The 14,842-nt window shown below is 42.4% G+C and overlaps 1 protein-coding gene across 1 annotated transcript; it reads right to left on the minus strand.

Annotated features, from left to right (window-relative positions):
- Positions 1-14,063: 14,063 nt before the first annotated feature.
- On the minus strand, positions 14,064-14,642 carry LOC126336981 (uncharacterized protein DDB_G0271670-like; the record flags this gene model as incomplete). The annotated part of the gene is made up of 1 exon (XM_050001218.1): positions 14,064-14,642. A coding segment is annotated over one exon (579 nt), but the record flags the coding sequence as incomplete, so codon positions are not given.
- Between the last annotated feature and the right edge of the window lie 200 nt (positions 14,643-14,842).

The following is a 14,842-nucleotide window of genomic DNA, read 5'->3' on the forward strand; positions in this document are numbered from 1 at the left end:
TGTTCAACTTTGAAAAGGATGGCGGAATACCGGAAGGCCTGCATAATGCTGAACTTGCAGTGACGGACCTGCCTGATGGGCATAACAGACCGATGTTGTCGGTATCAAAAGTTGAAGCCCGGGAACCTGATAGTTCCAAACAAAGCGACCGAAAGTAAGCCCTATGAAGGGAATGTAACTAAATGCGGAAGACTGCCGCAATGTTAGTGAAAGAATTGTAGTTATTACGGCTGCGCTTCCGCGACATAACGGATCTCCCCGTTCCTGTAACTTAAATGCTGCTTTCTAAATTCTGCCGCTACAAAGTTTCACATGCGGATAATGCCTCGTTTCCTAAACTATGGACTTTCATCAAATGGAAAAGCGAATTTGAATTAGGAATAATCAGTATAGGCTGTTCTTTTCCATAGCTGTAAAGTTAAAATAGGCGAGCAACTACACGGGAAAGTTGCCGCTAATTGGTATTGAATGTAGTCTGCTACGAAGCGTGACCTAAACATGTCAGGGCCTTGGTGCACACTTCCTGCACACCCGTCACTTTGCGGCGCAGCTGTGGCCACTGCTCTATACTCATGAACGTAACCCGCACCTGCCTTGCAACAGTTAATTATGCCTTACTTTTATTCACTCTTGCATGACTAATGCCAATGCTGAATGTGACGCAGCTTGTGGCGTTCCTTCTTTGCAGGGGGCTTGCTGGAAACTTGCATCTGTCTGCTTTCAATTCAAGACCCTTCAATAATGGTAAAGTCCTTCCTCACGTGTGAAACGTGCATCAACAGTGGCTTGATACTCAAACTACCAGGTATTTTATTAAAGATATTTTAGTAACTGTTTGTGGTCCTAAAGATGCATCTACGGTCTGTGATACGAAGCTCTTCTCTACGTAACAATTTTAGAGCCGAAGAGTTTCTATATTTTGCAGAAAGTAGCTGTGTTGCACTAATTCAACGCAATATTCATCATCAACTCGATAAAAATCCAGCGCTGCAACCAATCAACTGAAGATTCACACAATTACTCATACTTTCTCAAAATACCAATGAACGACGACTTAGTGCTGGAATAGCACACTTCAATATATATTCTTGAAAATACAAACACAGCGCCTGGAAATTCTAACTAAATCTTGAATATATCAGTCAACATTAACAGTAGTTCAGTGTAATATGTGGCCGGGGGAACAAAACTTTTACGTCAGTCTTACATTTAAATAAATAAATAAGTGGCATTTTACAAAGTCTTCTCAAACGCTAATCAAACGATGATGGCTTCCGGACGCTCCGTCCTTGGCCCGGCTGTTAAACTGCTGCCACCGCGCACTCTGCTACGACCAGCAAATTCATTTATTTCTCCAGCAAGTCGAATTATAGCCTGACCAATCGCGAACAAAACAGTGAAATAAACGACTGCCAACAGTGTGTCTGAAACTTAAATATACAGTGAAAAGTGGATGCCACGGCCCTCACATTCGACCACAGAACCCGAAACCATGATCAGAGAGTCACTCTTTTTTAGAATGTAATGCAGCCTGAACATGCAGGGTATAACAATAGTAACTATTTTATAAGTCCAAAGTAAATTTTATTTATGAAATTATTTTACTTGAAATTGACCGTAGCAAGCTTATTAATTTAACACACTAAGATTTGAAATAAAAATAGTTACAAAAAACTAAAATTAGGATCTATGTCAGCCATAGATACTGGCTGCAATATAAGACTGCTTAATAATAGTCTTCCGAGCTTTCTTCTGACTAAAATTATCAACTGAGTCTGAAAAATCAAATCTTTGTCAATTCATTCTCAGTTGCTAAAATTGCTAAATGGTAAAGACGACTTTGAGTTATTGTGTCCTTTGTCAGGGTTTTGAAGAGCTCGCCAGTTTACTAAAAGACCTTTCAGTCGTAGACACTGGTACTGAAATCGTACGAAAATATCTAATTGCTGTACACAGATACAAAAAAATTGCTTGAAAGTTTTTCTTCAATATGAAGTTGAGAGGCTTCATCGGGTCGTTTTCTGACTGGAAGACAGTACTATAGATGCTCTTCATGTGTAGAATATCTTCAACTAAGCTGTCTGACTCTGAAGGATACTTTGAGACAAGATTGATGATTTTGACATTCAGTTTATCATTTTCTATATCTATGAGAGCCAAAATTGGTGAAAACAGATCACAAATTGTTTTCACAGCTCGTAAATCTTGTTGTCAAACTTGCCGTGACAAAATCCAAGACAGGAAGTTTTGGATCTTGGCCACTCGTCGCTTGTAGGGTGCCTAAAGGATGCTGCGTTCTAGGAATGCTATACAACAATTCAAGCAAATAGCGTTATTAGTCGTATTTCAGTAACGGCTCTGGCTCTGAGCACTATGGGACTTAACATCTGAGGTCATCAGTCTTTCAATAAAGCAGATTGACAATACTTAACTTCGGAGTTACATCGGCGTCGCAAATGACACGCGAACAGTAATTTTCTTCGCTATAGACAAAGTCTGCACTTGATACGGTTCACGACAATCCGGTATCGTAGCACTAACGTCCGCATGCTGAGCCGATCCGAGCGGGCGAGATATTATTATTATTATTATTATTATTATTATTATTATTATTATTATTATTATTTTGAAGAAAGGCCCATCGGCTTTTCCGATTCGCCGTGTATTTTTGTGTGTGCTTGGATGGTAGTGCTGTGGCGGACTTCGTCCGCCAATTCGCCTCCTTGGATGGTGATTTGCTCTTCCTCTTCAAGAGTTGTGTGGTTGGACGTTCTCGTTGTCTTCTTGTTTCTTCCGAGGCGATTTGCCGTTGGGCTGCCGTACTTTGTTTGGTTTTGGGTGAAGTACTATTTTATTTTTTGAGTCGTATTTGAGTCTTGCATGCCTATCCTTATGAGCTATGATCTTTCTACACATTTATTTAGAGCGGTGGATAATGATTGTAATCCTACCTGTCGTTATGAACTATGAATTTTCAACACATTTATTTGGAGAGAAGGCTAATGATTGTAATCCTGCCTATACTTATGAGCTGTGATCTTTTTAAGCATTTATTTAGAGAGGTGGCTAATGATTCTAATCTATCTACAGCGTTATACGCTAATTCTAATCGACTAGAGGTGGCTGACGATTTTCAATCTATCTACAATGTTTATGTCTACTCTGATGTACTAGGTGTCAGTTTAGTCTGCTGGTTCTCCAATTATGCTACGTGGCACGGGTTGTAGCATCGTTGAGCTCCAACTGTGGGGAAACGAACCATCCAGTTAGTTAATTGTTCCTGCGAGAAATGAGAGGGAATTATAATATGCACACTGTTCCAGCCAAGCACGTGTATATCGCCATAGTCTGAGACTAGGGATGAGTACATGTTCTCTCGCGTAACGAGAAACATAGGGAAAGTTTCTGCTGCAAAATTCAGCAAAGGTGTAATTAGTTTGCTTAGGTTTGCAGGTGCCTACGTTAGTCAAATGTCTGCAGTTATCTCTCATAATATCCAGTTTGTTATGGACCCGTGTTGCTAATTTCCTGACTGCTTCGTCTAACATCTCCATAATCTCGTGGAGGTGTGTGGTGCGTGACCATGGTGGGGCGCCTAGGACCCAGCGCAACACTTTGTTTTGGACGATTTGTAGTTGGTATCTGGTGGTCCTGCTTGCGGTGCCCCATGAGGTGCAGCCATACGTCATCGCCAGCAAGATTGTGGTTTCGTACAATGATCGTTTTGTTTCTTGTTTTAGGTTTTTACTTTTGAAAATTGGGAAGAGGGCCTTTGCTAGGTTTTGAGCTTTTTGTTTCTTTTTCTTAATGTGCCGGTGGTAGAGAAGTTTTCTGTCCAATGTGACGCCTAAATACTTTACTTCATCCCACCAGGGTAGCTGCTGTGCATTTAGTCTCAGGTTTTCTTCAAGGATATGTCTTTTTCTCGTAAAGTAGACTGCAGGTGATTTCCCTGCGATCAGTTGCATTTTATCTTGGTGACACCATACTTCTTCTAGGGACACTTGCCGCTGCAGCCTTTTGATGATGGTGAGGTGTCGTTTGCCGCTTGTGAAAAAGGCCGCATCGTCAGCGAACTGGGTAATGTTTACTCCTGGCTCCAGTGGGGTATAGTTTGCGTAGATGTTAAGCAGGGTTGGCGAAAGAACTGATCCTTGGGGAATTCCTGCATTCAGTGGTCGTATGGATGTTTTCCGTCAGTTTCGACTACGAAGTGTCTGTTGGTCAGGAAGCTGTCTATAATTTTGACGTAGGTGGGTGGGATGGTTGTCTGTCTTAAGAGTTTCCATATTAGGTTCTGATGCCACACTTTGTCAAACGCTTTTTCCCAGTCAAGGAAGATGGCGGCTGTTGAATTTTCGTTGTTCATATTTTGGGAGATGTGTTCAGTTAGTTGGAGTACTTGGAGCTCGGCGGAAACTTTCTTTTGGAAGCCAAAGTGTTCTGCCCGGATGGTGTTATTTCCAATGAGGGCTTTTTGTATACGCTGTAGTATAACCCTCTCTAGAATTTTCCCTATGGTTTGTAGGAGGCTTACTGGTCTATTGTTGGCTGGTAGGCTGGGGTTTTTGGCTGCTTTCGGAATTGTTATGAGTTTCGCTTTCTTCCATGTTGTTGGGACGTAATTTAGTTGTAGACATCGGTTTATTATTCTGGTCAGGAGGACAAGGGGTTTTCTAGGGAGGTTTTTGAGATGCATGTGAGTTATTCTGTTAAGGCCTGGTGCTGTTTTCCGCTTCTTTTTCGTATTTCTTTTCTTATTTCACTGGGTGTGGCTAGTTCTGATGGTATTGTATTTCTGAGTGCTTTAGTTTCAAGTTTCATTAATTTGTCTTTTTCGTGGTCTTCACACGTGCGAACATCATACTGGGTTAGGGAGTTTTGATCTTCAAAGGTGTCAGCCAATAGTTCGGCTCTTGCCACGGCATCGAACACGGTGCCTTGTTGACCCAATTGGGCCCTCTTCCCTGTTGGCTGGCTTTTTAAGTTTTTGACTAATCTCCATTCATCCTGTGACTGGAACCTGAATGTTTCCATGAAGTCGTCCCATGTTTCGGCGCGACATTCTGTGAGACGTTTTTGTAGTTCTCTTGTTAGCTTGTTCATTTCTGTCCGGTCCCTAGGGTCGCGCGTTCGTTACCATCGTTTTCGTGCCTTGTTTTTCAGGTGTCGGAGGTCTTGCAGCAATGGGGGAAGATTGTCTTGCTGTTTTTGGATTATTGTTGTTATGGTGGCGTTTTTTGGCGGCTATTTGGATATCTTTCGTTAGCTTCTGTATTGCTTCTGTATTGCTTCATCTACTTTGTTGACGGTGGTGAGGTCGGTGGTTGGTCGGGTGGTGACTTGATGCTGTTCTATATTGGTCCCAGTTTATGTCAGTGGTTTTGTTTGGTGGTTGAGATGTTGGTCCGATCTTACGAATACTGACGAGTACTGGGTGATGGTCGGATGACAGGTTGTTGCAGACTGTCATCGTCACATTGTCTATTGGGCCCTTGGTTAGTATAATATCTAGGACGTCTGGTCTCTGCTGGGGTAGGAGTGGTATACGTATGGAGTCGTCTGGCCCTTGGACGATAAACTGAAGCGTTTCTTCTAGTGATCGCAACTTATTTCCCTTCGGGTTCACTATCCGCGAGTTCCAAAACGTCCCCAAGAGAACTCGGTTTGTAAGTCTTCTAGAAACAGGCGGTTTGGGGCTAGGTATGAGGCTGTGATTAGTATCGCCCCATTGTCGGTGTTTATTTTGGCGAGTGTAACTTCAATCTGCTGTAGTTCTGGGCTGCTCACTGGGTAGTGGGTTATTGAGTTTTTTACGAATATTGCTGTGCCTCCACCTCGTTGGTTTCGTCGGTCGGATCTGTAACAAGTCATGTTTCGTAGTCGGAAGTTGTCTGATGACTGCAGGTGGGTTTCTGTAACCAGCATGATATCAATGTCCTTTTCGGTAATGAACTCTTTGGTTTCGGTCTTTTGGCGTTTGATGCCATTAGCGTTCCAAACGCAAATGGTTATGTCGCGTTTTTGCCTTCTGTGTCCCGCCATTTTTTACTCTGTGAGCATTATGGCTGCTTCCAGCAGGATTACTGCCTTTGCCGTTTTGTCTTTCGCTGCGCGGAGTTTTTATGATGGTTGTCACAAGGTTTTGTTTGTTAAATAGTAGTAGTAGTGTGGGCAGTATTTCAGCCAGTGCTGTTCCCAGTTCGGTGGGCCATTGGTCTGCTGGTGGTTGATGTTGTGGTGGAGCGCCCGGTTATTGTGTTGGGGTGCCTGGGGCCATGGTTCAGTCATGTTCTGGGTGTCGCTGTGGGGGGGGGGGGGGGGGGGGGGGGGTGACGTTACATTTGCATACGTGCGGTCGGTTGACCGAATGCCTCTTGTGATGGTGGCATTTGCCAATGTCTGTCTTCTGTCGGCGGGGCTTATTGAGTCCGTCTGTAGTTCCGTTCGTGTGTGTTCTTGTCGGGTTGTGTTTTGGCTTTGGGATGGTCTGGCAGGAGCGGCGCTTACATTCACTTCTTGCAGGGCGGGGGGGGGGGGGGGGGGGGACGCTTCTCGTGCGGCTGGGTATTTGCCAGTAAGCTACTGCGGGCTATTAGCTGACGTTTCCTCACCGCCTTCTCTGGTTTTCCGTTCTTCGTCTTCGTCCATGCGCTTATGGTTACGCCAGAACAGGAAGGACAACAGAAGATCTGCATCCATTTGCTGCTGCCAGCTGAAGTTGTTCAGGCGTATTTTTCTCTGCACTGGGTTTCGTTTTGAGAAAAAGATCTGGTGAAATGCCAACTGCCTCGGCAATTCCTTTGCTGAATTCAAAATGTTTTGCCCCGAATCTCACGCGTCTCATTAGGCAAGACTAATTAGTTGTGTTCCTACGTTGCTGTGTCCGAGCGTTTCTAGGCGCTTCAGTCTGGAACCGCGCGACCGCTACGGTCGCAGTTTCGGATCCTGCCTCGGGCATGGATGTGTGTGATGTCCTTAGGTTAGTTAGGTTTAAGTAGTTCTAAGTCCTAGGGGACTGATGACCTCAGATGTTAAGTCTCATAGTGCTCAGAGCCATTTGAACCATTTTGTTCTTACGTTGAAGGAAATACCTTTGTTCTGTATAAAGAATTTTTGTGATCAATAGAGGCCAAGACATTGTGCCGAAACGATGATATCATGTGGCCTTTGAAAGTTCCAAAGTACTCCTTGAGTTCCAAAACAGTATTTCTTGTTGATAGGGTTAATGTGGGGCACCTTATCCACCAGGAACAGGATCGAAGAAAAGTGCTTCAAAATCTGGTGCACAGTATGCTGTCTTTCATTCCAGTGAGTTTCAGGAAGGCTTTGCATAGACGAAGGCCACGACTGCTACAGAACAAAGACTGAAAACTTTTAATGTTTCCAAAATACGTCACATAATCCAGTTTAACAACATTGAGAGTGTTCACCGCTGGGGGAAAAAAATGGCAGACTTGTTTTAAAGTATTCTTGACCTAACACCACTAGTGTGACGACACATGTTGGACCCACTGTCATAGCTCTGAGCACGAAAATCCGCGAATGGTACTCCATGTGTTTCTAATGTGGACAATACTTCATCAGTTATGGCCTCCCCTGCTTTTGCACTAATATTCATAAATTCAATGAATCTTTTTTTTCTAATTTCAAATAGACAGTGGAGAAGGAGTACATTCTGCTTCTGGTGGGAAATGTGAGAAACTGCGTCAACTAAAAATCCATAGAAGATAGAGTCTTCTCTTTGATTTTTTGTTTTCTTTTGTTTTCACCACATAGAGATATAAATTCATTATGCTTGGACCATGATAGATAGTGAGCTTGATGTATCATACTTTCGTTCGTTAGTTGGTTTTCTCTTTCTCTAGATGTTCACGTCATATTTTCCAATCAGTTCCAATATTCTCAAGAAAATGATTGTGAGCATCATCAGTCTTAGCATTCTCCCCTTGGAAAGCTCATCCATACTAATTTATAATATAGCTTTTCATCCTGTTGCTTCACTTAATCGTTGGTTGACGTTTACTGTCGACACCATGCCTTTTCAATGATGTTTGAAGTGTTGTCCATTTTAAGTAGTGTTTTCGAAGTTCGAAGCTTTTTTCATGCATCAATAACAACGTGCAAAGGGAGTTACTTGTAGAGAAAATCTTTATTTTGCAAGTTTACTCTGATTTCAATTATCTGAAGATGGCCTAAGAAGCCGAAAACTAGTTCATACAAATAAAAATCAGTAAAATAAAGAACCACGTAAGTATTATTCAACTCTCAATATGGAATTGTTCTATCAAGACGCGGCCGAAGAATCAATAAATAAAAAAATTAGCGCTTTTTACATTACTTTCTTGAATTGAAGTAAGAGAATCTGTCTTTTTTTGTTTCTTCTGTTTCAATTGCCTGTTCAGAAGCCAATGTATTTCGTGTCGTATGATTTGTTTACATCTTTTTGGTCTGAAATCGACTGAACAACAGAGCGCGAATGATGGTTATCTGGGGCTACTGTGAGTTTCGAGATATCATGAACCTGAATTTCTTGCAACTCTTTTTTTTATGACACTTAAAATTTTTATAACACTAACGACCTTACTTAGTTTTTCTAATATCTCTTTTCGCAGCTTTCTTTTTAAATTTCCAGATTTATGTTTATAGCTCGACATATTAACTTCTTGTTTTCTCTATTCTGAAATGAAACAATACATCCCGGAGAAAATATATTTCTTTATAATACAAAAATGTTCAAATGGCTCTGAGCACTATGGGACGTAACATCTGAGGTCATCAGTCCCCTAGGACTTAGAACTACTTAAACCTAACTAACCTAAGGACATCACACATACACCCATGCCCGAGGCAGGATTCGAACCTGCGACCGTAGCGGTCACGCGGTTCCAGACTGAAGGGCCTAGAACCGCTGGGCCACACCGACCGGCTTCGTAATACAGATTTGCATTTCTCATCTTGTATTACTAGCAGAAGTTAACGCTTATCTCATATTGGTCAAGAACATCTTAACGTAAACAAAATCGTAGCAAGACGAAGCACTTTTGTAGAAAATGACTTAACGTAAAACTTAACAAATATGTCTTATTACTTTGCAGGAGACAAAAATGAATTCAACCCACGCCACGCGAAATGGACAGGTGAACTGCGACTGAAGAGCGATGCGATGCGTCTTTTTTTAAGCCTAAGAGGAAGAGGGAAATGTCTGAACAAACATGCCATTGCAGGAAGTGTGGTTGGGGAAGCGCGGGGAGGTGCAATGGTGGTGGGGGAGGGGACGGGAGTGGGGTAGCTCCCACGAGCTAAAGGCCACAGCCAAAGTGGTACCGATGTAGGTAAATTCGGACGACGACCTACATCAGCCAAAGAAGCTGATCTTTTCAAATTAGTACGCTACTACTAGGGGGTCACACTGTAGCCGATCTCCTCACACGCACGTAGAGACTTCGAACGAGAACTGGCGTAGTTCAGATCAGTTTGTTAGCATCGGTCAAATCGATCGCCTTGCCCAACAACTCACCATGCTTTTGTTCGTTTCCTGGTCTCCGTAGATATTCTACAAACGCTTACGGAAATCTACGATGCTCTGGTTTACCTGCAAAAGAAACTCAATGACATCTCTCTGGTGGGAAGGCACCACCATTACAGACGCCTACGGTAGCAGCTGAAGGGGGAATGTTCCACGATGTCCCACAACAAACTCCGCATTATTTAAACCGAAATTGGCCGAGAAAAAAATTGTTGCATTACTTATTGAACGCCTCTCTTAGGAAATGGCTATAAAGAGGATGAACATCCATTGTCCCTCCGCCGACAGCCAACATGTTTCGTCTTCGAAAGGATCGCTAAGTCCCAATATCTCTCTATCTCTCTCTCTCTCCCTTTGCCTCTCCTTTCTCTCCCTCGTTCCCTGTTCTCCGAAAAGCGTTTAGGCATGGACCATATGTTTACAGTGCGGTTAGCGGCCTTTACCGAGAAGGTGTGCGACAGCAGTTACTGTTTGTTCTGTTAATTCTCGTATCTCATAGCCTCGCGGGTACTTGCCATCTCCTAACAAATACTGCACTCTAGTTAGCAAGCAAAGGCTTAACGTAAAGGCCATACATGTGGAAAAGAGAAAGAGGATTTGGCTAAACCCTTACTAGCATCCGCTGTGATTTCCAGTAAAAGAAGTGCACCATGTAACGTTACGCTGGCGTACTGTCCACTCTTTATTCTTTGAGAGTGGTTTTAATGTGTATGAAAGATATGGGCCTGTGGCTGTTTAATGTGACGATCTCTCCGTAATGAAATCTAAATATTGAAGAGAATATGATTAAAACTTCGGGTTCCTGATACGTAAGGTAAGAGAATACATTTCCTTCTGGCAGATGATTATTATAGGTACATACTTTAACACATAGGGACAGTAAGAACCAGTAATATTACAAAGGACAGAGAGAGGGGGAGAACTACATAATAGATGGGAAGAATCATAGGGGCACAGCAACTAACACAGGCCACCCTGAACGTATCCGAATGACTTAATATACCGAGGTGCGGTTTTCGCTAAACTACAGCGGACAACGCAACCGTTTTTCTAAGGAGAGACAAGTATTTTGTAACAGACATAATAACACACATGAAAAACCACCTACATTCTCAAAAAATGGTAACCATCAGACATGTCGTATACCGACTGTGCAGAACACCACTAAGCAAAAGAACTATCAAGACGAATTAAACAAGATTATCAACACAGCACAAAACAAAAGGTACAACAGCAAAGCAACACACAAACTACACAACACTTTTAAAAGGAAAATACAAGCGAAAGACGGCAAAATAAAAACATTTCAGGTATACCAAAACGTATCAGTAACACACAATACACATTCACACCACAAGACTCATACGTCAACACAAACCCAAGTGCCGGCAGGTGTGGCCGAGCGATTCTAGACGCTACAGTCTGGAACCGCGCGACCGCTACGGTCCCAGGTTCGAATCCTGCCTCGGGCATGGATGTGTGTGATGTCCTTAGGTTAGTTAGGTTTAAGTAGTTCTTAGTTCTAGGGGACTGATGACCACAGATGTTAACTCCCATAGTGCTCAGAGCCATTTGAACCATTTTGAAATCAACCTGCAATTTCCGTGATCCGTCACTCGACCCCAAAGCTGAACAGGAACATGCCCAGTACGCTGCAATATAGGTTATATGCAGTGAAATGTTTAAATCTGAGCCATCAGTTTGAAGATAATGGTAATATATGCATCTAATACATACAGAAGAACGCACAAATATATAAAAAGCACACAAAAATGAATGTAAATTTAAAAAACACGATCATATAGTTGTAAATATTTAGATAATTAAATGAGGTGCCACGACGGGCTACAGACCTCTTACCAAAATATGTGTAGGTAGCTAAGAAACCAGCAATGCCCAAGCATTTATTTATAACTGTGCCTGAGACGTCACATTCGTGGAATTTATTTTTGACTTATAAAGCTTCTTTGTACGCAACGTTTGAAGTAGCACGATTCAAGACATGAGCGAAGAGGCTGTTTGCTTCAATAACACGGCAGAGAGCCAAATAAAACTGTTGTTGTTGTTGTTGTGGTCTTCAGTCCAGAGACTGGTTTGATGCAGCTATCCATGCTACTCTATCCTGCGCAAGCTGCTTCATCTCCCAGTACCTACTGCAACATACATCCCTCTGAATCTGTTTAGTGTATTCATCTCTCTGTCTCCCTCTACGATTTTTACCCTCCATGCTGCCCTCCAGCACTATCTTGGTGATTCCTTTATGCCTCAGAACATGTCCTATCAACCGATCCCATCTTCTAGTCAAGTTGTGCCACAAACTCTTCCCCAATTCTGTTCAATACCTCCTCATTAGTTATGTGATCTACACATCTAATTTTCAGCATTCTTCTGTAGCACCCCATTTCGAAAGCTTCTATTCTCTTCTTGTCTGAACTATTTATCATCCACCTTTCACCTCCATACATGGATACACTCCATACAAATACTTTCAGAAAGGACTTCCACAACTTAAATCAGTACTCGATATTAACAAATTTCTCTTCTTCATAAACGCTTTCTTTGCGATTGCCAGTCTACATTTTATATCCTCTCTACTTCGACCATCATCAGTTATTTTGCTCCCCAAATAGCAAAACTCCTTTACTACTTTAAGTGTCTCATTTCCTAATCCAATTCCCTCAGCATCACCCGACTTAATTCGACTACATTCCATTATCCTCGTTTTTCTTTTGTTGATGTTCGCCTTATACCCTCCTTTCAAGACACTGTCCATTCCGTTCAACTGCTCTTCCAAGTCCTTTGCTGTTTCTGACAGAATTACAATGTCATCAGCGAACCTCAAAGTTTTTGTTTCCTTTCCATGGATATTAATACCTATTTCGAATTTTTCTTTTGTTTCCTGCTTGCTCAATATACAGATTGAATAGCTTCGGGGAGAGGCTACAACCCTGTCTCACTCCCTTCTCAACCACTGCTTCCATTTCATATCGCTCGACTCATAACCGCCATCTGGTTTCTGTACAAATTGTAAATGGAGTTTCGCTCCTGTATTTTACCCCTGCCACCTTCAGAATTTGAAAGAGTATTCCAGTCAACATTGTCAAAAGCTTTCTCTAAGTCTACAAATGCTAGAAACGTAGTTTTGCCTTTCCTTAATTTGTTCTAAGATAAGTCGTAGGGTCAGTATTGCCTCACGTGTCCCAACATTTCTACGGAATCCAAACGGATCTTCCTCAAGGTCGGCTTCTAACAGTTTTTCCATTCGTCTGTAAAGAATTCGTGTTATTATTTTGCAGCTGCGACTTATTAAACTGATAGTTAGATAATTTTCACATCTATCAACACCTGCTTTCTTTGGGATTGGAATTATTATAGTCTTCTTGAAGTCTGAGGGAATTTCGCCTGTCTCATACATCTTGCTTACCAGATGGTAGAGTTTGGTAACGACTGGCTCTCCCAAGGCTGTCAGTATTTCTAATGGAATGTTGTCTACTCCCGGGGCCTTGTTTCCATTTAGATCTTTCAGTGCTCTGTCAAACTCTTCACGCAGTATCGAATCTCCCATTTCATCTTCATCTACATCCTCTTCCATTTCCATAATATTGTCCTCAAGTACACTGCCCTTGTATAGACCCACTATATACTCCTTCCACCTTTCTGCTTTCCCTTCTTTGCTTAGAACTGGGTTTCTATCTGAGCTCTTGATATTCATGCAAGTGGTTCTCTTTTCTCCAAAGGTCTCTATAATTTTCATGTAGGCAGTATCTATCTAACCCTAGTGAGATAAGCCTCTACATCCTTACATTTGTCCTCTAGCCATCCCTGCTTAGCCATTTTGCACTTCCTGTCGATCTCATTTTTGAGACGTTTGTATTCCTTTTTGCCTGCTTCACTTTCTGTGTTTTTGTATTTTCTCCTTTCATCAATTAAATTCAGTATCTCTTCTGTTACCCAAGGATTTCTACTAGCCCTCGTCTTTTTACCTACTTGATCCTCAGCTGCCTTCACTATTTCATTCCTCAAAGCTACCCATTCTTCTTCTACTGTATTTCTTTCCCCCATTCCTGTCAATTGTTCCCTTATGCTCTCCCTGAAACTCTGTACAACCTCCGGTTTAGTCAGTTTATCCAGGTCCCATCTCCTTAAATTCCCACCTTTTTGCAGTTTCTTCAGTTTTAATCTACAGTTTATAACTAACAGATTGTGGTCAGAGTCCACATCTGCCCCTGGAAATGTCTTACAATTTAAAATCTGGGGTCTAATTCTCTGTCTTACCATTATATAATCTATCGAAACCATTTAGTATCTCCAGGATTCTTCCATGTATACAACCTTATTTTATGATTCTTGAACCAAGTGTAAGCTATGATTAAGTTATGCTCTGTGCAAAATTCTACCAGGCGGCTTCCTCTTTCATTTCTTAGACCCAATTCATATTCACCTACTACGTTTCCTTCTCTTCCTTTTCCTACTCTCACCCGTGACTATTAAATTTTCATCTCCCTTCACTACCTAAATAATTTCTTTTATCTCATCAAGAAGACGACGACGACGACGACGACGACGACGACGACGACGACGACGACGACGACGAAGACGACGAAGAAGACGACGAAGACGACGAAGACGACGAAGAAGACGACGACGTAGAAGAAGAAGAAGAAGAAGAAGAAGAAGAAGAAGAAGAAGAAGAAGACGTAGAAGAAGAAGAAGAAGAAGAAGAAGAAGAAGAAGAAGACGAAGAAGACGAAGAAGACGAAGAAGACGAAGAAGACGAAGAAGACGAAGAAGACGAAGAAGACGAAGAAGACGACGACGACGACGAAGAAGACGACGACGACGACGAAGAAAACGACGACGACGAAGAAAACGACGACGACGAAGAAAACGACGACGACGAAGAAAACGACGACGACGAAGAAAACGACGACGAAGAAAACGACGACGAAGAAAACGACGACGAAGAAAACGACGACGAAGAAAACGACAACGACGACGACGACGAAGAAGAAGACGAAGAAGAAGACGAAGAAGAAGACGAAGAAGAAGACGAAGAAGAAGACGAAGAGGAAGACGAAGAGGAAGACGAAGAGGAAGACGAAGAGGAAGACGAAGAGGAAGGGTGTAGTCAAGGCTTTTGTGAGAGGACTGCCCTGGCTGTGTGCCGAAGACACCGTCAAGAAATGCCTTCTACTGTTGGGATATGAGAACGTGGCAGTGAAATTCCACATCCGGACCAACAAGCAGAGAACACCGCTCTCCATCCTGGCTGTGGAAACGGCCAGACGTGAGCAGAAACGGCCGCAGGAGAAA

The sequence above is a fragment of the Schistocerca gregaria genome, chromosome 1, assembly GCF_023897955.1.
Source record: "Schistocerca gregaria isolate iqSchGreg1 chromosome 1, iqSchGreg1.2, whole genome shotgun sequence".
In the NCBI taxonomy this organism is placed as follows: domain Eukaryota; kingdom Metazoa; phylum Arthropoda; class Insecta; order Orthoptera; family Acrididae; genus Schistocerca; species Schistocerca gregaria.